The 27878-nt window shown below is 39.4% G+C and overlaps 1 protein-coding gene across 1 annotated transcript in view; it reads right to left on the reverse strand.

Annotated features, from left to right (window-relative positions):
- KALRN (kalirin RhoGEF kinase) overlaps window positions 1–27878 on the reverse strand; it is a 492654-nt gene that overhangs the window by 280918 nt on the left and 183858 nt on the right. The window contains 2 exon segments of the mRNA XM_074144827.1: window positions 2941–3453; window positions 7752–7944. Coding sequence (XP_074000928.1) covers window positions 2941–3453; window positions 7752–7944 — 706 coding nt within the window.

The following is a 27878-nucleotide window of genomic DNA, read 5'->3' on the forward strand; positions in this document are numbered from 1 at the left end:
ACATATCCAGGTTATACGGAAAGAGCTGTGCCTCTCCCCAGGAGATGAAGACCATCCTGGCTCTGCTACCATACCTAATTGTAGAGGGTAGAGTTCAACTGAGCAAATGGAGGTACCAGGAAACTTTAAAATTCAATACACAGACACACTGTGGTGGCTATTTATACAGTGGAGACAGCACTCAGACTGGATTTAGCTCTGAACATTTTATGAGACAAGTACTTTCCAGTCTGAGATGGTCAGACTACTTCAAAGAGATCTGCAAAAGGCAGCTAAGGAGAATAAGCACATCAATATTTTACATCAGACTACATGTGCGAAATGTGAAGTAAAAGGGTCTGCAACCTTCCCTGGAAGAATTTTAGGGAGTCACAAACTGAAAAGATTAAAAAACACTGATTTGAGGGTATAAAAAACCAAAACATTTTCTATTCTTTGGGAAAATGTAGTAGTCAAGAAAGGCAAGCAGAGCTACTCAGAGAAGCCAAAGCAAGATGGTGTGTTTAGTTAATGTGAAGCAGATGAGTAAGAGATACCAAGAAGATCAAAATGCCAGTTCTGTCAATCAGGAATTGCTCGAGACAGCCAGTGTTAAAAAGGCAGGAACAACGTTCTCACTGCTTCTTCCTTCACCTCAAAAGTTTCATTGATCTGCTTATTTGCCTAAACCTTACACTTAACAACCTCAGAATAACACATGCAAGGAACCCAGCTCTCATAATTCTCAGGCTTGTATCACACCATCCTTTTATGCCTGTTCAGGAGACAGAAAGGAAAAATATATTGGAGACTTCCTTCAGCACTACAGAATGAGCTTGGCAACAAGAACATCTGAGATGCTGACTTCATATGAGAGCCTTTCAGCTTATAACATTAATAATAATAATTTGCTAAACTATAATAATTTTCTAATAACATTAGAAAATAATAATCATAAATAAAAATGAAAATTTATGTTAGTAAGCAGTGGTCATCTGAATAATGCCAAAGAAACTGAAAATCCAAACTGAAGCACTGACTGAAATACAGCCACCACTGTGAAGGACATCAGTGAGTGATGTCCTTATAGCATGTGACACTCAAGGAAAAGGGAGAAGAAGAAATTGTAGCATTTGGAAGAAAAACTCTGCTCTTTCTTGAGTGATGCTGCAGTGACTCTCATTTTAGAGGCACTCATCTGAATTCAAGGTTTTCCCAATAGGAGGATTGATTATACAATGATGGGAGTCTTTTCAGTCCTAGCATCCCTTAGAGATATCTAGTACATGCACTGAAAACCAATGTCTTGTGTCTCGCTCTGTACCACTGATGATTATATTTGTTTCCGCAATGTGCTTCTCCATGATGTTTTAAAAATAATATTAATTTGCAGTTGGTTAAAAAAAAAATAATCTTCAGTGAGATGCCCCTGCAGATGACATCTGTATTTCTTTTGCTATTCCTCCTGGGTCTGGGCAGACACGTTAGTGAAACAACTGGATCATACATTAAGTGGAGAAGATTCAGAGACTGGTGCTTTTGATGGATACACAGACTAGATAAACATGAGTCTGAGAGCTCAGTACCTTCCACTGAGAATATCCTACTTCCATGGCCTAGAATTTTAAATGTGCAGCAAAGACTTCTCACGAAACCACCTAACAAGGTGTCAAGCACTTCTGCGTTAAGAAACTGAGATTGCCAGGACTCTAGCCCAATACAGTTTTCTGAAATAAATTCGCCGCAATCAGACCTGCATATGCTTCCAGAGGCAAACAGCAGACGAATACTAGAAGTAATAAGAAGCCTGCTTTATTGTGTATTACTGAAATGTGTAGGGAGTGTTGTGTATGAGATCTGGTTAGGGAACTCTGGTTGGTTTTTAGCCACTCTTTTGAAGAAGCATGACAAGCTTCTACGCTTTATGTGCTGGGGACTTCTCTATCTATTACAGGTTCCTGAATGAGTGTCTTCTGAAGAGGCAGGGAATGGGGATGTAATTCCGCAGCAGTACTGCACACCTGTGAAACTACAGCTTCCTAAAGCCATGTTACTTACCCGGGCTTCTGCTGCTCTAAATACTTTTGTGCACTGTATTTCATTTTGAGACATGCTCTGTGCTTTTCAGGCTGATACGCTACATTACAGACGACTAAGAAATATGAAGTTGCAATGCAATCTCTATGGGATAATTTAATCTTAAATATTTCTCAAATAAGGTCTTGTGCTGGTGAGCAGGAATCTTGGCCACTGACTGTGTCAGGTATGAATTCAAATGCCATCCTTATGTGCTTTTTAATGCAAAATAGCCACACTGAGTTTTGCATGCTACTGTCTTTTCAGAATACTTTCCTTGGTCTGTTTATATGTTTAACCTAAACACTGTCTCAGATCTCACACTGTGGGAGCTAAGTGGCCATGTCCTTGGTACAAAGCCATTGCTAAAGATTTTACCAGTTGCAAATCCGGTTGTGATTTCCCAGGAAAGGGAAACTGAAAATGTTGTTTGAGATAACAATTAGGAGGATTTAAACTACAATCTTCCCATAGACTTGCAAGAAGTGCAAACAATAATCATAGTGAATCAAACCCTAAAATCATTCTTCTTTAGGTGCTGTGACATGTAGATAAATATATTCATAAGCTTAGTAAAAGAAACTTGAAAAAAAAGCCTGATTCTTGTGCTAATGTCTACCAAATGTACCCATTGTGACACAAAAAAGCAGATTAACTTTCATCAAAACTGACACAGACAAGTTATTTTTGGAAATCATTATGCCTGCTACATCCAACAATTAGTTCAGTGAATTTGGTTTACGAGTAACATAAAGTACATCTGCTGGCAACATGAGATTTTCACCTGTGATGAATACCTCAGGTTGCTAATTTTAGAAAAAATGGTCACAGTGTCCTTGCAATAAAGTCTTGGTTAAAGTATGAAAGGAGCAGTTTATTCCTTACCTTCTCAGCATCTTGCTCAAAAAGCCGGAGTTGAAAGCACTGGTCCAGTTTCAACTTGCGGACATGCCACATCTGATGCAAGTGTTGCCGGGTAGAATGCAGCTTGTCTAAAAGGCTGGTGATCTTTGGCACAAGACTTTGAAAATCTGCACTTCCAGGAATACAGTTCCTACCGGAAAAACCATCACTGCATCTTATGCATTGTAATAACCTCTGACCCTCACGATCCAGTTCTTCCACAGGAGCTTTAATCACTTTTTTCTTAAGCTGTGTGTGCTCATCAATCAGCCTTCTTGAGCCCTCAACATCAACTGGAAACTCCTTCCTAGCCAACATTTCCTGGAGATCCTCCAGCCTTGATAATAAATGGATGGCACTGTTGAAAAACTCTTCCAGGGAGACGCGCAACTCTATCCATTCATCGTGGTTGTAATCCAAGGATCCTTCAAACTCATCTGTCAATTGAGAGGGATCTACGAGTTTTGCCAGGCCTTCAACAGATACCATACTTGTCTAAGAAAGAGAAAATGACAGCATTTGTATAAGTGACTGTCTAATCAGAAATAATAGTGCAATCCATAAATAGCATGAAGGAATTATTTTCCTCATCAATACGTAATTGAAGGAACATTGTAAAAGATGCTGATGATTATGTTTGATTTTGATGAATTAATTGGATTGAAAATTAACTGGATTTTCTATTAATGACACTGATTTCCTTATTAACTAAAAGACATGATATTTACTGGAATAATGTCTATCTTTTTCAGCTGACTTGACTGTCAAAAACATAATGAGAATGCTTTTGCCATAGATTACTTTAGTCCAGTTGGACACTGAAGACTTCTCACTGCAGCTGATGGATATCTGGACATGATTGTTCACTAAACAGGTATATGGTATTACAGGGAATCTCCTACTTGTGTTATACTCAGGCTAGTGGCTATACAAAGGCAAAAATTCTAGACATATGACCTGAAGCAGGTATTGTCACCTGCCAAAACGCTGAATATGCTGGGTTTTTTCTTCCATATTATTCCAGTTGGCTTTTGCCACTGGCAGATCGCTTTCATGGTAGCAATTTCCAATGTAATTAAGCCAAAGTCAATGTAAAAGTGACATGTCATTGGAGTATTAACAACTAGAATTTATTGCTAATAGAAAGTACTGCTCGTGAATCATACACAATCAATGAGAGATGGTTTTAATTCATTCAGACTCAGTAATCAGTGATAGAGAAATGCACTGGGTGCCTGGAACGCAGATTAAAATTTGAGGATGCAGCAAGCAATGGCTGTTACCATTTATTTTAGACAAATTATTTTTTTTTTAAATATGAGCATAGGGTTTTATATGTTACCAGAGATTTTCAGTGCTGTCATGTTAACACCCAAGTTGGCAGCCCTTAAAGGCTTGTGATGTTCATCGGTGACTGCACATCTATCCCCTAAAGATCAGGCCTCTGAAGAATGTCAGAGTTTGTGCTCTTCAGAGGTGGAGGCACCCAATAATCATAGCAATCTTGTAAAAGTCATCTACAAAGAAACATATCTCAAGTCTTGTCCATTATCCTGAATTATGTCAAAAATAACAGGCTGCCCACTGATTTAAAGTTAATAATAGGCTTTTCTTCCAATTTGTATCCATCTAAAAATATCAGACATTCTGCAGTGTATTAAAATTGGGATTGTATTGAACTTATGCTCAGCAGAAAGATTATTTTAAAACTTTCTTGCCATGCTCCTTGCTCTATAGAAGGGGGAGGACAGAGGGAAAAGCCAACAAGCATCGCAAAGGTAAGTATGTAGCTTCAGAGGGATTTCAAATTTCTAAATCTCTTGACCTGGACACTGACCCCTTGAAGATAATTGAATTTAGACTTTAACTGCCTGTCAAGAAAAGACTTCTCTTCATGGCTAATACCTGGGCATTTCCCCTGCTACTGTGTCAAGCTAATGCAACCACTGCTCTTATCATGAACAGAATTTGACATGATATAGAAGAAAGGTTTTTCATTTCATGAATCCTGAAGCAAATTTCTTTATTCAGATTTGTTTCTTTAAGGAGTTCTTAAAACTTGCATGAAAACAACCTTAGTTATGCAGGTAGGTGTTAGATAAAGTAACTGTCTCTCAGGCATCTCCTGTCTTTCTTTTAGAAATCTCTTTAAAAAGCGCTGCCCGCTATTTAAACCCTTTTGGAAGGAAAAAGAAAATAATCTTGAAGGCACCTCTGAATTAATGCTAACTAAGCTCGCTGGTCCATTCTTCAAAGTGACAGGAAGCTTTGGAGTCCACATATGTCAACTAAACTCTTTTTTTTTTCTCTTTTCTTTGTGTTATCATCTGCAGGCATGTTTCACTCTCTGGGCTGTGACACAGAATCATTCTGCCAGAGTCTCACAACACAAAATCCAGATCGTTAGTCTCCACTAAGGGTCATGCACTGCCCTGGCACTTGCATAATGCTTCCATTAAGCTCAAAAGCAGAATCTGGCCTTCAAACAGAAACTGGTTACTGCTGAGTTTGTAGATGGGGTAATTCAACAGAGACTTCCATTGCCCTTCACTGCAGTCTGTTCCTGCCAAGGACCTCGTGTTTGATTACAGCTGTGGGAAATCATCGATGGTTCAGTGCAGAGAGGGTACCTGTGTGCTGCCCCACATAAATCAAAAAAATGTGAATCATGTTGACCTGCGATGTTTATTTGATATTCACAATTCTTCTTATGAGAGAGCATGAGCTGCCCCAGGGCCTGAGCCTACCAATTAGCAGCAGCATCCACAAGAATCCTTAAAAACAGAAGTTCCTTGGATCGTGGTGTGTATGTTGCAGGAGGTCTATTGTACAGTGGACCACGGCTTAAGAAATCTTTTTAAAATCAAAAAATTGAAGGACTCATCAGTTCTGAGTGTCTGCAAGTGGTCCAATAGACCGCAAAAGCACTGACTCTCCTCCTCCAGTCCAAAAATTTGTGAACCATCACAGACACCCATGTGAAGAGCCCAGCAGACAGACTAAGGCTCAAAGGCATGCACACAAAATGAAAACACCCTTAATGCGTGCCAGCATGTACAGCAAATGAGTCCAGAGCTTTTAACACAATACAGACCCAGAGCTGTAACTATGAAGAAAAGCTTGACCACAGTTTACTCTTCACTATCATCACACCAATAAAAAAATAAGTCAAGCCTCCAGAAAGTAGTAATTCATTTTGAAAGCAAATAAAAGTTCTAAAAATATGTATTTGAACTCTGTTACTTTACTTCTTGGTTTGAAGCTTTAGGAAGACATTGCTTTTGTTTACTAAAGCACTGGAGGACTGAAATTCAGTGTTGGATACACATGCATAAGCTGTCTTTTCTTGGGCTACTAAGGGACTGCACTTAGTAGCCATATATATTTTAAACAGAAGCTCCCCATCCTCAAAAGCTATTCTTTGACTAGTCTCTGCACAGGCTCCCTCCTGCTCTACATTCTTCTGGGCCCGTACATCTCCTTTCTCCTTCCCACTGCCCCAATCTCTCTCATTCCCCACAGGCAGCGTTGCCAATCTCATTGCACTGCAATGGCAGCCGCTTCTGCCAGGAGAGGTGATTTCACTAAGCGTGAGGAATCTCTGGAGGTGACATAAACCTATACTGAAGGCAGCCTTGCTTTCAAAGGTAGACAGGGGATAGCAAGTGGAAGTTATTCTGATGTCCGAGTCCCCACAGGCAGCCAAGGAAGGTAAAGATCCATTTAAACAAAGCAAAATTTGTGAGTTGACTGGTTTTTTGTGAGACAAGGAGAAAAAATGTACAAATACTTAAACTGTGATAATAACATAAAAGTTTGTTAATGCTCAAGACCAATCTAGTTGCCCATTGCAATTCATTGCATTCAAGAGTGCTTTTAAGAAGAGGTTGAAAATAAGGACATATTTTTATCCCACTGACTTCAACAGATCTTAAATATATATTTAAATATAATCTTTCGTTGCAGTCAAAATTAAGAACTATAGCCAAATTATCTTCTGAGTTTCAGAAATGCAAAATCTGAGTGTCTCTCTAAAATTAAAGGATTGGTAAATAAGACAGCCAATGATAGAATTGTTTCTCAAGAAATTAAAAAATACCCAACATGACTAGCTCATGGCTGGGCATGATTGATGTATGAGCATTTCATGAAGCTGAGCTTTGCTTCTCTTTGGGTAAAAAGCTGAAATTCACAGAAAACTAAAGTGCACTAAGAGAACACAGCTGTTAGTAAAATTCCTTGTAAATATGCAGTTGTTGCATATTGGTTACTTCTCAAAGAACCTGCCTGAGGGACCTTGTCATTAACGCGAGTTGTTAAAGTTACCCTTGAATTGTAAATCTCAATTAAATTAAAGTGGGGACAATATATAGATAAATTTAGTATAAATGTCTTTTATAAAAAAAGCAACTACCTGAAGTTAGGTAGAGGTCAACTAGCAAACCCACACATTAGCACATAGGGAACTTTGTCTTTAGTATATTGACTGTTTAGGCGGTTCTAAGAGAAACAAAGGAAAGACTGAATGCAACATCACCAAAAAAAACCACCAAAACCACAAAAAACCCTCACCAAAGTGAAGCATGTGAATCTATGGAGATGGAACATGCATCCTGTCCCACCCCTGTGCTCAGAAGGCAACTTGATGCCAGAGCATCAGCCCGCTCCTGCAAACAGTCCTCAGATGTCTTTTTTTTTATCTCAAGCAAGGGGCTTGGGAATTTCTTTTCCATCTAAAGAAAACTTCTTATCAGAGGTAATGCTTTACCATGCATCCCTCATGTGGTTCTTACCTCAAAGATGAACTTGGAACTGCCAAAGTTTGTTTTCTGCTTCTGCCAGAAATTATCAGGTTTTATAATCAGGGCAACATGAATTTCGGCAGGAAAGGCTTCTTGAAGGGTCTTTAGGAGAGGCTTGATCAAATCCCACTTGGATCCCCGCATATCGATAATAACAGTGAATCCTCGTTTACAAACATCTTCACTGTAGGAAAAAAAGTATATCAAGATAATTAATATTGTGGACAGTCACACTGAGACTTCACTTTTGTTGCTAGAACTCAGTGCTTCAGAGCAAAGCAAGGAATGATATATTTCAAAATAAAAGGCAGAAGATAGTATAACATAAAGGCTATATGAAATGCTAGATGAGTTTTACCATAGTCTAATCTATATGAGTACTCAAGTGTATACATTACAGTTTAATCTCTAATTTCCCAAATACATGTAATTGAAGTCTTCACTGAAAATATACATCTTTTCACACAACTTAGAATAAAATATATCTGCATAGACTCTATATATCTGTACATACAACAGATTCTGCTTTCAACATATTGAATTCAATCCAGAACCAAAGCCAACAAGCAGAGTCCTGTGCCTTAACATTGCTGGCCACTCATAAATTTGGGTGCCTTCAATTTTAAAGGCTCCTTTAAGGGCTTTTTAAAAAGTGTCATTTCCAGAAAAGTGCCTTGCAGTCATTCCCTGAAAGGAAGGTCCTTGTGACCCAGAATGTGCACTGTTCACATTTGGGCCCTTTTCCCTCCCGACTGATTTTCCAAATGTTGCAGGATCTTTTTAAATCTGCAGTCATGCTTTTCTGCAGCCTCTGCTCCTCCCTTCTCAGAAGTTCAAGACGGTTATCTGGCCTGGTTGAGACAATGCATGGGGACCAAGAGCACCACAGCATTAGCTTGCAAACACGCCTTCCCTTTTTTATCAGGAGTGAAGAGAAAGAATAAAAGGACATGTTGATTCAAGTCAACTCCAGGCAGCTTTTGGCATAGCTTTTCCAGGGACGTCGTACTGCTCCTCAGAAAAAGGCGTATGACTCAAAAGTGTCATCCTCCACCTGCAGCATCCAAACATTGATGTGATGTGGGAAGTGTCTACTCCTCTGACTGATGGGCTAATATATCTGCCATGCATGGCGCTGAACTCTGAGAGCTATGGTGTCTGCTGTCTCAAGCACTTGCATAAAATGTGAAATTTCCCATCCCCAGTAATATTATGAGTAAAATTCGTTGGTGATGCACTAAAAATGCCAGAATGGCCTACCTGCTGATCTAATATATATATATATTTTTTTAAGGTGGAATGGAGGTCACAACCTTCACAGAAGGAGAAACTGTTGGAAGAAAGGAAGTATAGAAAGAAGAAAGGAAGATGAAAACGGAAAGAACAGTTGAGAAACAAGAGAAACATGGCAGAACATGAACATATTTTGTATAATGAACGCAACAGTGAGGTACAGAACAAGAAATCCTCTTTAATACACAAATATAGCCCCTTGGCCTTTCTGCAAACTGGCTGTCAACATAAATAGGATTAATATTGTAGACATAAAGGCATATGTAAGATAATTTAAAATAGCAAGTTTTGTTAGCACTGGAATGAATCTGAAATATGCTGATGACAGATTTTATTAAGTATGGTAAAGTTAATTTTAAGACTCTGTTAGGCCTCCACATGAATACTGTCAGTGCACAAACACGCAGGATGATTTTTACTACACCACTCCAAATCCTTAAAGCACTCTTTCTGCTAATGAGATCCACATCCTACATATCTCACTGAAAACAACTCTCTAAAGCTTACAACCAGGTTTCTGGGCTGGAACAATGACAGGGGTATCGTTCATAGTAGGCACACTGGAGAAACATATGTAACTTAAAAATAAAAGCCTTTGGTGACCTTACCAGTATCTAGGAAGATTTGTGCACAGATGGACCACCCAGTGGCAAAGGGGATTTTGCCATCTTAAAAGAGTTCACTGACTTGAACTGTCTCAGTGCCAGGAAGGAGCAGTCAAAGCCAACAAGCTTGGTCCTCCGCCTTAACATCATTGGCACACCCAGAGCACGCAGCATACAACAGTCAGTGCAAAGAAAAACTAAGGAGACCAGGCACTTCCAAACAGTGTCACGAATATAGATTTTTTATTCTCCTGTTACCTACTGCTGAAAGGTCAGACATCTGATCCTTCCATAACTAATGCCAAAAAAGGCTGTAAAAGAAGCTTTGTTGGTGGTGCTACTGCCTCTTGCCCTTTGGAACGAGAGCTGAGACAAAGAACCAAATCAGAAAGGGATTAATAGAACGGGGTTTGTGTTTTGGTTTTTCTCTTATTGCAAAGCTTTATGGAGTCCTCAGTAACTTCTGCCAAGTCACTGATCCTTGTTACACTGAACTGACTTTTCCAAAGATTGATTTTTCTTCAAACACTTGACAAAGAGACCCAGGAGCTATACGGGCCCACGGAGAGCCCTAACAGCAGACATAGTAACAGGTAAGTACAAGTTTGTACCTAAGTACAATCTGTCTTTTCTTGTATAAATAAATAATTAACACCATACACACACACACACACTGCAACCACAGCAAGGCGTAACCAATATTAACTTCATTCAAGCTCCCCATGGCTGCTGCCAAGCTGACAAATTACCAAATCTGATACAAAACAATAAGTTAATTTAATACTTAGTGATGAGCAACAGAAAAACCTGTTTCAGTAAGCATAACAGGAATGTCTTGAGGGACTGAAGTCTTCTATTTATGAACCTCAGCTAAAGTCTTAGACCCAAACAGCCCCAAAATTTGACCCTATGCCCAAATTACAACATAGGCAATGTGATATCATGCTGACACCCGTGATTACATACCACCATGACTGGAAGTTCAGCCTGTGGTAAGATAGATATTCCAGATAGGGAACCAAGAGATGTAACTCTGGGCTGGGCCCTGTGTTTACTGAAGATTTATAGGCCCACCACACCTTGGAGGTGCAGAGAAGCAGTGGAAGGAGCAGATGGTACTACCACCCATTCCCATAAGCACACCATGCCTAAGCCTGCATGTGTGAAAAATGCTCCACAACACACTAAATCCCTACTTTCAGTGGTTTTGAGACTTCACAGTATGTTTTCAGGGGAAGAAGAAAGGGTAACGATCCCCCAGCTTTTTCTAGTGGACACAGAACAGTCACAGACCCCGTGGCCCAGGCTGGGACTTCAGCCCATGAGTAGCAGTCAGGATGCTTCCTGATTCTTATCCTGCGAGGAGCAATAGGCAGTCATTCCCTACCAGCACTATCCACACCCCTTGTAACTAGATCAAATTTTCAACAAGCTTATTATATTTTCAAATATGAAACAGGGGTGGAAAAGGGGAAAAGAAGAATATTCATAGATTTCTTAGGTTCAAAACACACCAACAAGTAACAACTATTTCACTAACAATACAAAACTCAATACAATGCTCTTAATTATGAAGAGGATTTTCCTACTTGAATCACACAAGAGTTTGGGTTGGAAGGGACCTTTACAGGAGATCCAGTCCAACTGCCCTGCAACGAGCAAGGATATCTTCAACTAGATCAGAACCCGGCCAACCTGACCTTGAATGTTTCCAGGGGTGGGCAACCTGTTCCAGTGTTTCACTGTAAAAAATTTCCTACTTATATCTAGTCTAAATCTTCCCTCTTTTAGTTTAAAGCCATTACCCCTTGTCCTATTGCAACAGGACCTGCTCAAACATTTGTCCCCATCTTTCCTGTAGGCCCCCTTTACGTACTGAAAGGCCACAACTAGGTCTCCCCTTCATTGGTCACATAGACATGTAAATTCTTGTATGAAATAAAACAACTGAAAAGATGGTTATCCCTTTTCAAATGTGGTGCAGATAATGTACACATGGATGTTATTTCTCATTTTGAGCAATTCTAACTCTGTTTCAAGAACCTTGCTCACAGTCTTGCAGAAGTGGCTCTGCTTGCAATTTTTTCTTTAATGAGAACTAACCTGTAACAAGACCTGTGGGTCTGTAGTCTCACCTACAGAATTTGATCTCCTTGGCACAGCGGTAATTCCACAGGCCCTCCTCTGACTCTTTGCACAAAATTAGCACCTGATTTCTAAACCTGCTTGTCAAAAACTATTCTTTAACAGTGTTTAAAATGTTGCAAGCCAGAAAGCTGTCTTCTCATTATTTCTCCTTTCAGTTGTGGAGCTTGCTGTGAGAGGTGTGCCTTTGAGAGCACTTATAGTATACAAGCAGGCAGCTGGATATTAATCAAATACTAATATTGCAGAGAAAGAAGAGGGAGATAAGAAAATTATTTAGATTGTAAGCTCTTCAGGGCAGGGACCATCTGCCATGCTGTGCTTGTTTCAGGATTCTGCCTTGGTGGAGGTCTCTAGAATGACTTCCCAAAAATTACTCTTCAGGAAACTATAGATGCGAATCCAAAGAATTAAAAATAATGAGTAATAACAGTCTGCAGAAACACAACTGAACACGTATGTGAAAGTACAAAAGGTTTACATAAATGTGGCGACAACCCATAGGCAATTTAGTTAAAAAAAACCTAAAAAGAGTCAAAATTTAAGTTGCAATATTCAAATACTTACAGCGATTGACAGGGTCCTAAAAAAGTTGGCCTTGTGTAGACATAATGAAGCACCCGTGAACTCTGGTGAGTCAGAGCAATTTGTGAACATTTGTCATCTTTGACAGTCAGTCATTTTTCTTCAGTTACCTCAACATGTATTGAGGAAATGACCCTAGTTTCCTTTTGAATAGTCTAGCCATGCTTATTAAATTTACTGTTTAAAAGCAACAGATCAAACCCATCCCAGTTTAGCAATTGATTGGGAAAAGCATCAGTAGCAATCAAGCTTCCTCCACACTGTCTGAGCAAGGCATGCCTTACCACGGACTCCCAAGACACTGCATCAATCCACATATCTATTATGCACAAGTAATCATTTTAGTATGGCAATTAATGTTGATTGTGGTGCTTATGTTTTTTCCGGTATTGATATTTGACCAGAAGCTGGAGAAAACACTCAGATCAAGGTATTTGGACAATCCATCAGGCTTTTGGCTGTGCTCATCTGGACTAGATTTGCAACGGTGAGCACAAAATATTTGATAGTTGATATGTCATTTCAGTTGCTACACGGCTTCTAAGCAAAGACAAAGACCAGCTTCTAAGTTTAATAAAAATACCCTAGAATATGTGTGAAAACAATACTTACTATCTGGATTTTTTTGAAAACAAAAAAGCAGCATAAAATTGAAACTCAGAAGCAGATGTGATAATTTTGTAAAAACAAATGCCTCTATTTTGGTTTCTAGGGTACTTTCATAAGGTTATTTTCTCAAATTTCCTCTTTAATTCAGGCACATTCTAAATTGTATTTTCTTTGGCAAGGGCTGGCTTGCTGGGTACCAAATGAGTTTAAGGACTTCATGCTTTCTGATTAATCTTTCAAATACCTATCATTGATTATGTGTATTTTTCATCCTTACGGTTTGGCCAAAGTTTCTGGCATTTAGAAGCTTCAGCACTTGATTAGCTGAAATAACATAATATCTCCATTCCCATTTTGCAGGCATGAGTTAATGACAAAGAAGCACATTTAGCACGCCTGTTGGACCACTGCAAGCACAGATCTGACATGTATGGCAACCCATTCAAAATATGATTTGTTAACAGTGAGAGCAAGATCTCCTTTAAGGAGGGTCAGTGTAACCTTGTCAGGAGACACCCTCAGCATAACAAGTAGCTCTACAGGCATCAATTTGTAAGCACAAAATCTGCAGGAACTTAATTATTTTTGAGCTCACCATTCCTTTGACAAATGTGGCTGCAGTCAGCCAATTGATTCACAAGCTGAGGGTGGAAAAGGGAGAGGAAAAAGAGAAAAATAGGTATGTGAAAGCCTCCAAGCACGGACAGTTATCCCAAAGGCCTCATTTCATATTGAGGCCAAACTAACTCCCCTGCCTAGTTTCCAAATCAAAATGTGCCAAGGACCATTTCAGTAACTTACATGTTAATAATTTTTATCTATTGCAATTTTTTATTCATCTTGTCTGTGGCTTGTTTATTCAGCTTGAAAATGAAGCTAGATGGGGAGGTTTATAATCAGCATCACTTACTGACTTTCATACTTTGGTTCTACATTACCATGTTGAACCTGAAGATCATCTTGTTAATAGAAATAGTCAGTCACCCATATTCATAATATATTTTCCAATACATTTAGAGGACCAGATAAAGTCCTTTCTAGTGGACCTGTTTGTGAAGCACTCTTGAATTATTTATTAAAATATTTTACTCCATTTTAAACTGCTCAGCAAAATGTATCTTGCTCATTACCCTAATTACCAGGTATGTTCCTGAACTACACCACCAGTCTGAGTTGTCACCCACATCCCCTACTGACTGTGGCTGTTGGGCGTGATGGAGCAGTTAGTCTTCTCAAAGGTCCCAGGACACCTGTGGCTGCTAATCCTCACATCTCCCTCACGTGCTGGTGTGTCATGAGCAGAGGAGAAAGTTAGTGAGGCACATCCAAGAGCACCATTACTCTGGAATAACAATTCACTGAAAGTTCCCACCAGAGAAATTCCACTGCCTAAAAGACTGTAGGTAGACAGATTTTATCCTAGATTTTCCTTCTTACATTTTCTAACTTGGTTTCACAATGCTTTTTTGTAATGAGAGGAGAAACAGTCATCCAGCTTCCATTTCCAATTAATCCTTTCTTCCTTACTGTGACCTAAATTTGTTTCTTCTCTTTCAGTGCTTTGAAGGAATCACTCATTCTCACTTTTCTTTTTTAGAAAGAGAAAGAAAGAAATCTAAGCCAGTTTCACGCTGGCTGGAGCTGGACATAAAGCAGTGATCTAGAGAAATTTCAGTGACATGTTGTAAAAAGACTTGGAGCCAGTGAGGTCCAGTCAGAGACAAACCTCCTGTCTCTGGTTTCCAGCCACTGCTCTTAGGGGACATGAGGTGCGATTGCGAATGGCACAAGAATGCAGATGCGTGGGCTGCACAATGTCCACATTCAGCCCCCACCTCTGGCCGCATGTCAACAGGAGAGAACAGAAAGACAGAAAAAAAATCCAAATATTTTTGGCAGAAGCAAACTGGTGCCAGAACGGGTGCTCCTGCTATTCTCAAGCAACTAACTTATTTTGGTATTCAATTTTAACTCTAAGAAAAATGGCTCTGAAGTCACAGCAATTCTGTTATAAAATGATGTAAGCTAGGAAGAACTCAGTCACCAGCTAGGTGCAAGAAAACCTTTTCCCAGTATGTAACCACGATCCTGTGAGCTCCTGAGAGTTGTTTTGAGAGGTGCAGATCCCAGATGGTATCTCTGTCAGGATTCAGCTGGGTTCTGTTGTGCTGTCTTCTACCCAGGTAAAAATCCTGATCTACATCGTTACACCTTGGACCAGAACTGGGACCCAGAGCTCTGCAGGCATTCGTCCTCCTATTTAGTTGAGAAAATAAACACTATTTGAGAAGCTTCCTGTCTTCATTCAAATAGCAAAGATATAAAACACAGCTGTGTCCAAGAATGCATGATTGCAGCTGTTAAAGCCAAATCTGGAGGACGAATATTATAATTTTTCACATTCCTATTAAGTTTGCGCTGGTAAATGATGCCTTCATATAAACCCATTTACCCTCTTCTCCTCTTGTTGTTTCACGTCTACTATATTTGGATCAATATCTGGCAGGTCTTCCTTGAAACAGCTGCTGAGACAAATATGAAATTAATCAGGGCTTTGTTTTTGTTGAAGCAGGGCTACATTTAAAGATTTGTTACTACAACAAAGAAATATTTGAACAGTAAGTACCATTCAACTCTCTCTTGAGCATTTAAAGTCTTGTATTTGAGATAATTTAGCAGAAACAAAACAAAAACGCTTTACTAAATGAAAATTATACGTTATTGACATTTCCTGGAAAAAATAAATATTAGAGTTGTGTTGAAATATAAACACACCATTCTTGAAAAGGTTTGGATGAGCAGAGGCTATTGAGAATATGTTTGAAGATCTAAATCCATTGGATTCCAGGTCAGAAATAAATATATAAGGCTGTGCTTAGCACAGCCAAAGTACTAAGATTTTTAAAATAAATATATCTTTTTGCCTAACTTCAGCATTTTTTGTAGTTCAAGCAAGGAGATCATGAAGTCCATTTCACATGCAGCTACTATAAAGTTTAGGCTACAGGCTACACTGCCAGAATTTCATCTGGCAATACCTGCCTGGGGCTCCTAGATCCAGGATCCTGATTTATCAGTTCAAAGCATCAGTGACTTAAAAAGTGAGTGAATGGAGTGCAGTGAACAACTCCAGAAATTCCAGTCATCATAGTAAAACACAGTCACTCCAGAATGGAAAGTCTCCAGATTGCAAATACATGCATTTTGTTGAAACGCATTGCAGGAGGCAGAGTTACCTATAGTGGAAAGACCTCTTATAGCATAAATAAGCCTTCAAACATGTTTGGGTTGTACAAAGAATGATTAATGTAGGTTTAGACAACAGACAACAGCACCTGATGAAATCCAATATGTGTCCAGAGGCAGACACCATGCCAAATTGAGTCCTGAGGTAGGCAGGTACTCTAGGACTAGCACTCTTGATCCAGGGCACAGTTGGGCTCACAGATGAGGATAGGAAAAATTACTCTTCAAAGATGCTAAAATCACCTTTTCTAAGTAGTATTGACATTTCTTGCAGTAAGCACTTATGAGTTCTCATACGCCACTCCTGGCAGTACAGGAGAGAAATGTACATCCATGTACAGAGGAGCTGTAATTAAAATAAGGAACTAAGGAGAGTAGACAAGAAAATACACGTTAATTCAAAACAAGATGTTTCATGATGAGTGCGGGTTCTCATGAAAGTGTGCACTGAAAGAAAAACTGAAAAAAGGCTTTTATAATAGCAAAATATTCTGTTTAGGCCTATCCAGATTAAATGTCTTTGTTTTGTTCCTTTTTTATTTGATCAAACACCATTAAAAAAAGAACAAAACCTTTTACCTTTATGAAAGCAAAATATATTGATAGACATAGTATTTTAGAGATATCTTTGGTGAAAAATTTCTAAAGTTTCTGGATTTTTCCTCATTTAAAAATCTGCACTTCAAAATAGCAGATTCTTCCACAAATAAGTAACTTGGCTTCTGCCAATTTGTAGTGCATCGTTCAGCATGAGATTTACTTTGCACTTTCTGTCTCCGGCGCAGAAGTGATATAACCAGTCTTTGAGGCTTACAAGATTTTGGCCAGAGTCCACACACCTGTTTTATTTAAGGGCACACACTGGAGTCAAGTGCATCTGTTAGGAGGAAAGGTTGAATGCTACACCCCAGAAACACTCTGCGGTCCCTGCAATGAGTCTGTTTTTCTAAGACACTACGTGAGAATTTGAGTTCTCTTTAGAAGAGTGTGATTTAAAAACTGATGCCTACGTTTTCCCCAGATTGGACAATGGGGACTGACCATGACTAATACATCAGGGGTTCTCTTTTTTTTTTGAGCTCCACCCATATAGAAACAAACTGGGTCTTTGTAGGCACAATGATTTACCCAAAATAGTTCACTTATCTGATAGATACTTCCTGCCATGCCAGACTGGGTGAAGGACTGCCGGTGATATTACATCCAGAAGGGCTTTCTCTGAAGCTACAGAATCAACCTATGTCATAACATACACTTATAAAAGCAATTTTTGTGTATTTCTCTACACAGCAGACTTTATTCATTCTTTCAAATAACTACCGCAATGACATTGAGAGGAAAAAAATTCACTTTCTATCCACTGTCCTCAAGAGACAGTGGATACTGATGCGCTGTTCACAATCCAGCTTCAAAACATCTAGCTCACGGCCAATTTTTCTGAATCTGTCTCCTAGCAAGGCCACCCTCTCTTACTCTGTCTAGCAAGGGGGACTAAGATTTGCCAACGAAGCCACTTGAAGTGAGGTATTCCTTACTATTTGTATGGAGACATAAATGTGAGTTAGATCAAAATCACTGAGCACAAACAAGTAGCTAACTCAGTATTTCACAGGGAATAGAAGAACCAAAAGATACCGTTGACTCCCTGAGTGAGAAAGCTGGATCCAAAAAGCTTCTGGAGGGCAAAGATGAATCCAACACTCGAATAATAGAAATAAAAATTGGCAGTAACCATGCACACCTCGATGGAGTCTCTGAGCTAACGCTCTGCCTGTCTTCCCAAGAGCACTTGAGATTTTTCTCCAGCCTCAGATGCTCTCACCTTAGTGCCCAAGACTGTTGGTTTGTGTCTCTTTGTGGGTGGGGTGTGGTGTGGTTGTGGGCGTTTGTTTTGGTTTGGTTTTGGTGTTGGTGTTCTGGGATTTTTTGGGTGTGGTGTTTTTTTGTTTGTTTGTTTGTTTTTTTGTTTGTTTTTTGTTGGTTGGACTTGATGATCTCAAAGGTCCCATCCAACCAAAAATATTCTGTGATTCTGTGATTCTTTGTAGGAGTTTGAGCTCCTTAGATGTCTGTGCGTGGTCCCCTCAGGTTTACAGTCCATCACGCGAAGGCACTTTCCCACTCTGATGGGAACTCACATTCTGGTGTCATGCTAACACAGTTTTAAGGTTGCTTCCCTTATGAACCTGAATTCCCATCGCAACCACTAATAATTTCAGTTCTTCATCAGTAATTCTTCCCATCAATCACCACTAATTGGAAAAAACCAGAACAACTGTTTCATCGACTAAAGCAGGTTCAGATAAATGCGCTGAAAAGTAATTGCCTGGTTTCAACTGCCTGCTCCCTTCCTCCTATTAGCTATATTGCTGCTCTATCAGAAGCACAATAAAACTTCACAGGCAAGTCCATCTACAAGTGCCACATGTGAACGTGCATCATCCTATTCATATCAGGAACCGCATACCCCAGGTGGTGCTTTTCCTGCTGCCAGACCTGAAAATTATATTGACAAATTAATGTACGCCAGGATAGCAACAACAGGAATCTGCTAGTCAGAAAACTCTTAGAATTTTCTGTAGATGTCAGCCAACCCATGGTAATAAAAATCACAGAGAGGATTCATGGAGAACTACACCTAAGGATATTTGTCCTAATACTGAGTGGCTCATTTGATCTGGAAGAGACTCATCAAAGACATGTCACAGGCCACATCTACTCCACCAGACTAAAGGGTTTTCCTGCCTGTGAGTTAAACTAATGCAGTATAACATCCTGTGTAGAAATGGCAGGCTTTTATAGCAAGATGAACCACCATAGTCAGCCCCCAGTCAACAACTGACGAGAAACAACAGAAAACATTTCACAGTTGCTCTGCAAACCTCTAGCCAATGCTCACATTGGGCACAACACCTTGTATAAGAAAAGCCTTCTATGTATAACTCTCTGACACTGAGATACCAGAAATAACTTTAAGTGGCTTCCTTTCAATTATAGCTTCACAATTTATTCATTTTTTAAATCTGGAGCACTGCAGTCCAGGGGATGAGACCGAGTCAGGCAATCCTAGCTGGGTTGCTTGCCTCCTTCTTGAGTTTCTGTGTTATAGCTCAACTCTACCTCCTTTTTTTTTTTCATCTGTAAAATGGGTGTTACAGTATTTTTCTTCATTGAGGCTAATGCACTCTTCCAATGAATGTATTATATTTACCACATTTTCAGACACAGGTAGGATACATAATTGCAGGAGAATTACAAATTGCAAATAGTCATGGCCGCTTCATGGTTAATTCCCAAAAGCTTAAGAGAGATCACTTAATAAACTAAGCATGTGCTTATTTATCTGTACTGGGCTATATTCTCTGTTACATGTGTGCTGATTTTCTATAGGGAGCATTTATTGCTCCATACATATGCTTATCTAATTGTACTGAATACACATGCTTTATTAAACTCATAAATGAGGACATTTATGGGTCTATGTGAAAGTAGAGCCCTTCATATTTTATTTATAAAGTGGGACAATAGAACCACATTGACATAGAACATCCATTTAATTCAGAGGATTTAGGGTCGTCCCACAGATTTTGCTATTTTTTACCAGAATCAAAGCTTTTGGTTTTTTTAATTAGATTTCCAGCCCATCTGCTTGCAAAGATAGCCTTGACAATATAAACTAATGCACATTTGTCTTGCTGAGTCTGCAGCCAGTGGAAAGAAACAATGAGACTAGGAGAACGGTGAACTTGCACCCTCCATCTTACCAGGGTGCTAACTAAAAAGCCAATTCTGACTACCTGAACACCAGGATTGTTAACCGTTTCATTGCTTTTAATTTTGCTAGCAAACCTGCAGATAAAATGTTTGTCAATGCTCTGAATTATTCATTTTGATGACCGTGCTGTACAATTCAGGCTGTCGATTAGGACCAGGCAAGTACCTGGCCAAATATATAAGCCTTCAATTATAATCAAGGCTTTTGCTCCTTTTTTTAATGTGTGGAGTGAAAACGTGGATTACAGCATAATCAGACAACTAGTACCAGAAGCCTATAGTGGAAAAGATTGCAAAATGATTATTATTTTGGATTTGATCTAGAACTCACAGGAGTACTAGCTTAATACATAATTTTAAGTGCTTTATGATATAAAACTAAGGAAAACATTAAAATCCCTGTTGCTATGACATGCTTTACAAACAGCACACAAAACAGCTCAGATAGACTTTTTCTTATCACTTGAAAATAATAATAATAATAATAATACTGTACTGGTCTCTTAGGAGAGTGACACTATACTAATTCATAGTACAATGTTAAAATCACCCACAAAACTAATGACTCTAAAAAGACATGATTATTGCTGCATTTTTTGTAATTACTGACTCTAAACTTGAATAACTGTTTCAACCCTCTTTGAGATAAGCTTTCCTAAAATCATTAACAATGATTTATGTCCATCAAGTAAGCTCACACAGGTTGCTGATATCAGAAGATAAAGAGGTGAAACTGAGTCTGAGCTTATGACAGTGGTTGCTGCCTGAATTATCACATTGTGGGGATACAGCATGGATGCAGTCATACCCTCATAGTGGGTTTTTAAAGGCCAGCCATGTTCAATGACCACACTTCTTTAATCCTATGCACTGTCTGATAAAAATATCTCCCACTTGGCTCCTCTTTGTATGGCTGTGCCTCACAATGTAGGCAGCTTGATTAAACAATTAAGATGGTGCATGAAGCACAAGTTTACGCTTGCTGGATATGGATGGGCTTATGCATGCAGTTGACTGCTTTGCTGGAGGAAGATCACAGTACTTAAACAAGAACTAGTACAGGACATGGGGAGCAGAAGCCTGCAGGCCAAGCAGGCCTTTTACTGCTTTGGTTGACCTTTTGCACCAATTTCCACGTTTATTTTAGTAAATTAACATGTTAGCCTAAAAAAGTATTGATATCCTTCTTTCATTTGTGGCTAAGAGCAGATACGGTGAATGCGCATTTCCACCTTGATGATTTCCTTCTTATGGCCCCAGCAATTTACATAATGAATAAATATCTTCACTGTATCATAAGATGTAAGAGAGTTGCGGAAAAGTCCTAGGCTCAGCAAATGGCTGTCTAGACAGATCCTCTCTAGTCTGTTATTTTGAGATACATTTTTTGCTTGATTCTGTTTGCAGAGCAGATACATATATTTCCAGGACGTTCATATTTTTTTGAAGTCATCTCTAGCCTGGAACAACCAACAGATGTATCCTGTGATATTCACAGGAGGCACCTATCAAAGGTAGGAAGAACTAACAGTCTGATAAATCGATTCAGACCCCCTCATAAAATTACCTGATATATTAATTTGTTTACAACTACTTTAAAATCCACCAAAAAAAAATTCCTGTTACATCATCAGGTGATAACGACTTCTTTGCACTTCTCTCTGCCTCATCTAACTAAAATAGTTTATCATTAGCTTTGTTAGAACTTGACCAGTATTTGAATCTACGTGATGCAAAACATAAAGTGCCCCGTACATTACTTTCAGCATTGGAAGAACAAACATACATTATAAGACTATTGTCATAACCTATTGTATCATCTTTCATCCTGAAGGATCTTAAAGAGCTTTGCCATGAGCAATTAAGTGTTAAATAAAACAGGGTCTCATATTATGCTTTAGAATATTTCGGTCAACAACAAAAGCAGAGGGAGCTGCCTCTTTGTATCGGACTTAGACAAAGAACAAAATACACCCCAAAAGGTCTTTGACAATTTCCTTTGAAAAGGAACTTAATTCTTGGCCAAGAAAATAAGAAACACGAGAAGAAAAGCAAGGACTTAGAAGGCTATGTGCCAAAAAATGTTCACAGGTGCAGGAATTAGACTTTTAACAGAATCCCTAATCACACATCTGACTTTTGGCATCTTTTCAAGGCAGCATGAACACAGTTAAAGTTCTTTTGTGCATTTGTGTCCTCCCACAAAAAAAGGCAAAAATGTGTTTTCATTTGTAAAAACAATTATAACTGAATTACATCTAAGTGGGCAAACTGAGCACAATATTGGCAAGATGGACTTCAGCTTCTGGAAATACTGACTTGTCATCAATTTTAAAATTCCAGAAATGGAGATTAAAACAACTTTGCACTGGTATTGTAACCGATATATTTATTTGATTTATATTGCTCATTTCTGTACCTTATTCAAACATATCTGCTTTAATTTTCCAAGTGCCACTGGGAACATATGAAATGTATAATATATATATTTTAACCTGAGGACAATTAGCATCTTATTCACTAAGGCAAATATTTCTAAACCTAGAGTCAAACTTAGAGCAGGTGGATCCTCAAGTGGCCTCTTTCTCAAAGGTACTGAGTTGATTTTACCTAACAAAAATGTCTGCCTTATTCGTATAATTAGTAGTGCCCAACAATTCATCAGAAAAGTGCTGCTGATGCTAATATACTACAGATGCAATTTAACAGTCCATAAAACTAGAGAGATGAAATGTCCTACAGAATTCATTCCTAAATGAAAATCGCAGGAAACCTTTTTAGCTGATCCTATTTTCCTGTCACCTACCATATACCATCTGACACTGCAAAATTATTGGGGTGGCTGTTCTGGAAATTAAGGAGAAACTGAGACTTCCAGTAAGCCTGGTAAGTGTGGAATGATATAACAGTTGAGTTCTGCCTTGTGAACGGAGAAGAAAGAAACCCTAAAAACCCACACATGTTGCTGGTGTATTTGATTCCTAGTCTAACAGTTCATTAACAAAGCAGAGCTTCCAGACGTTCTTCCTATGGGTAAGATTGTCCGCTACTTTCCTATGTACCTGCTTTTTAATTAGATTTTGGAATGGAATCGCAGGTCCTACCCACAAATCTCTGGTGGGAAGCAAAATCTAAATTAATCTGTGAACCCAGAGATGTTTGCTTCTCCAGATACAGTTTCTGAACTAAATTATAAATGTTGTAGAAACAGAAGAATGAAGAAATAAGAGGACATAACCACAAAATTGGATGTGATTAATCAGCATTGTAAGAGTCCATTCCTGTCTCAAGAATGGAGGAAAAAGAGGTCTTAAAGAAAAAGAACATATTGCCTATTTGATTAATTCTTAGACTAACAGTTTATTAACAAGGCAACATTTCCAGCCATTTCTCTTATGCATAAGATCTCTCACTAGTTTATCAGGTACCTGTTTTTTATTTGGGTTGTTTGGAATTACAGTTCTTCTGTAAGTTCTTCTTCTACTCCCTAGACTCACTGCATGGCAAAATGGTACATTTGTAATGAGACGCTTTTATCAAGAGCTTTTTCTCAGGTCAGGAGGTGACACAGTACACGGCCAATTTCTTATGCAGCACTCCCAAGACAGTATTGAGAAGTGCAACTTTAAAGACCCTGCTTCCCAGAAACGAGAGGTCTAATCCGTGCGTACTATTACAGGGACCTGTATTTCCACCTCATGCAACATAACTATCATAAAACCACTTTGGGTTTTCTATCCTCAAGATGTAAAAATATCACCTAATTTGGTTTCACAAACCTTTGTGAGGTGTTTCCTTTATGGACTGGTAAATTCAGATTATACAGTTAAACAAAGGGAGAAGAGAACTCAGAGTTGAGCCCAGAACTAGAATTCAGGAAGCTTTAACTGTGTGTCTTCCCTGATTTTGCAGGATGGCACCTACTTTAGGGCAAATGTGGCCTAAACGGGTGGCCGAAATGAAACCTGAGGCTCCCATCTGACTATCGTCTACAAAGATCACAAGCAGGGCTTCTAATAAACATAGTCTCTAGTTGGTGGTCTAAGCAGAGCTGCTAAGGCTACTGAAAAGGAAATGCAATTTTAGTCTCCAATTAGGACTGACTCACAATAGAAAAACAATAGAAGGAAGCATTTGCATTGCTGCATTAGCATATTGGACTTTGGTCTCTAGAACGGTCAACTGCTGCATCACAGAAGATTGAGATAGAAGAGACCTATTAAATCATCCCAGCCAGGGATGCTCTTGGTACTTTGCCAAGAAAGAATAGTAATCAGTACCATTAAGCCTAACTTTCTTGCAGCTAGTCTTTCACTAGCATTAAATTAACAAGCAAATAAAGAGGAATGGAAGGAAACTATTCTAGAGGTATAGTTTATACTAATATAATTTACAGAATATTTGAAAATATGGCATACAGAAGTCTCCGTTCACTGTTACTGATGGTATGCTTTGGGACATACAAAGTGTAAGTGCACAGTAGATGACACGTGTACAGGAAGCCCATTTGGAATTTTCTAAGGGAAAAAACTTTTATTCCTAGTGGGATGTGATGTTTGCCATGGAGCTGCTTAATAACGTGTAACAGCACTTCAGAACACAGCATTCTTTCTTGACCTGAAATAAAGCATTTTGCTGATCCTCCCTGAGGATCACCAAAGCCATTTACTGTGCTTTGCAAAACGTTAACCTGCAGAGAAAATTTGACATCACTCCCTGGACTTCTAAAGCATCACAGCCCCATGTGTGGGTACAATGTGTATTTTAACGTGCCATAAAGTTCCTGCTAAGGATCCCACCCATGTTAATGCTGTGTTGGTATCCTTATTATTTGTATTCCTTAAATGGATACATTCAATAACTGCTTGGATGCTGGACCCTGGTTTAGGACTGGGGGAGGAAGAAGGGTTGAATTTTGCCAAGTGAAGGTTTTTAATGAGTAATTCTTTCAAACTAAATTTCAAAAAGTAACATTTTTTTGATTGTCAATGACAACATCAATAGCACAAGCATCTGGCTTGCCAGATGCTCAAATACATAAATTAACAAGAAAACTTAACTCACCCTTCTAGCAAAAGACTAAGAGCTACTATCGCTGCATAGATATTAGAGATTGTTAATTCTTTTTGCATTCCCATGGGAAACAGGGTGATAGAGGAGAGCTATATCACATGAACATCACATACACACTTGAGCAGTGCACAGGAAAGGTGTATGAAAGCAGCCTGAATTTGGCTGGAGACGAACTGCTGCTGCTGTTACAATTTTCAGAGAGAGATGAAATTATGATACAAAGCCAACACTCTACTACAATTTCTATTCAATGACTTTAACGAAAAGGACCATTCAGCAAAGATGACCCTTGTAAATATTGCATTGAGCCTACGGCAGCTCCCTACTCTCTTGTTTGCACTGTAGTTGGGGCATGTGGAAGAGGGGCAGGATATTGCCCTGAATGCAGGTGCAGGAGATGGGAAAGCTGTTTTGGTGCTTTGGCTTTTTGGTGAGGTACCACAAAGGAACTTCCTAAAATATTACATCGCTGGAAAATTCCCCAGAGACTAAGGTTTCTCTTTAAACTTAGACATAAAATAAAGCTCTGTGTACACAGGCAGGGAAACCAATGCTCCCTTGTTAATAGCAGAAAAGTACACTGTGGCACACGTTGCAGACCAGACAATATCTGCCAAGCCAAAGGCATGTTTGAGTTACACTTTTCTGTCTATTCTTGGTGGGGGGAAGGAGTGATTCTAGAACTAATTCTCTTATTTATTATTTTATTTTGTATTAAAGTATTTCTCTCTCTCTTTTTTTTTTTCCTTAATCTAAGTAGCCCAACAGCCTCACAGCACATAGTTACATTTTGCTGCACACAGCGTTACAGGATCCACAGGGAACTCTGCAGGAGCGCCAGGATCCAGAAGGAAAACATAAAATACCACAAACTGACTTGGTTAGGAGCACCTTGTGGAAAATGAGAAGAAACCATTGATGAGATTTACAACTGCCTACCAAACTTGGATACCAATTCCCTTTGCAAACAGCAGGGAATTGAGCATCCCAACCTCTGAGACAAATTTTGTCAGTCCCAACCCACACTTTCCATGCTATAAGAGCATCAGCCTGCTCAATACCACATGTTACCATGAATTGGTCATTGTTCTATTTTTGTATGATACAATTTTCTAATATCATAAACTAGCCTGCACTTTCATGAGCATGGGAACTGCTAAACCCTCGGTACTGGTTTGCACATTGATTCTCTAATGTTTAATAACAAATTTGCCTCTTACATGCTCTGGAGATGTCCCCTCTACCTCCACTCTCTAAAAAGGGGTGAGTTCAGACTGCCTTTCCCTCTCTGTGGACACTAATTAGGTCTCTTTCCTTGACATAGCTGTCTATTCTCATTAAATTTGTAGGAATTTGATATTCTTGAGTCTTCTCTGACAGATTTGGTTTAAACAGTGGCTGACAGATAGCACAATTGCATAAGCTTTTTATCATTTGAGACAAGGCTAAAAATATATTCCTGAAAACACAACTTCAGTCCTACCCAAGCTGTGCACTGGGGAATCCAGACTTTGGAGCAGCATCCATGACACCTCCATCCATCCGATGAGGATAAGGACCAGGCAGTCTAGACTGAGACGACTCAACTTCTGTGTCTCCCATTATTTGCTCCATATTGGCACACGGTAAAAGTCTCATCCATTTTCCATGAAAGTTTCGAAGAGCTTTCCACTGATATTTAGATACCTTTGACAATATTCCCATTACAAAGCAGACTGCAAAGCACAGCAGTAGTTTTCCTGCTGCTAATGACATCCATGAAGAGGGTGGCATAAGACGCTTCCAAATTATAATAATTTCTAAGGCTGAAAGGGATGTAGCACGTACTGGAATTACTGATGAGGAACACAAGCACCCATGCTGGAATGAGACAAAAAACATTTTACAGCCTCTGCAAAAACCGTAGGAAAGAGATCACTGAAAAGAAAAGTTAGGATTGGCTGAACTGCTGCATATTCTGCTGACGGCTGCTGACAGCTTCAGGAGGGTACCGCACGCGGCCGGTGCCGGCTCTGCTGCCAGCGTGTCGCTCCCACAAAAGGTCTCTGTTTGCTAATTTTAGCTCCTCTGAATTACTGCTCACATTAGCGCAAGCCTGCCTTCTCCACAAAAGTCTCCAGGTCGCTCCTGCCTGGACCTCTCAGAGTACTGTGGAGCCACAAATCTGATGGTTAAAAAGCCCACAAGGAGCACGCAACAGCTTTAAATCGGCACTAGCACTGAAAAGGCCAGAGAGGGCAGCACGGCGAAGTGTGCTGCAGAGACTCACAAACCACTTGTCAGAGAGCCACTGAGGAAGAGGATGGAGAAAATGATGCTCTGTATAAAATTTCTAGCAGGCTGTGGTTCCCACTGACTCCCTCACCAATGAGCGGGTGCAGGACATATCCAGTTCACAAGTTTTTGCCTTTTCTCCATCACTTTAGCTTCTTCTTCCAGGCAGCGAATACTGGTACAACCAACATGCAAAAGCCATTTAGAGAGGAGGAACAATGCTGATCTAATCCCCAGATCAAGGGCTTGGACACAGCTCAAAAAGCAGAGTGCAGGAGTGCAGCTCTACGTGAGACAGCTCAGGAGATGGGATCAGGCCCCAGACCCTGCTGGTGCCGCCTGGTGTCACTCAGTCATGGTGGCCCTAGCATCTCAGCAGTGGTGGTGTGCATGGTGAGGGGCTTTGTTTTTTCTGTTTGCTCCAGACTTGGAGAATTCCAAGCAGAATCCTTCCCATTCCCAAATGCCCCGTTGGAAATATAGTCAGACACTACCTACAACCTTGCTAACAGAA

This window comes from Numenius arquata, chromosome 3 (assembly GCF_964106895.1).
Source record: "Numenius arquata chromosome 3, bNumArq3.hap1.1, whole genome shotgun sequence".
Taxonomy (NCBI): domain Eukaryota; kingdom Metazoa; phylum Chordata; class Aves; order Charadriiformes; family Scolopacidae; genus Numenius; species Numenius arquata.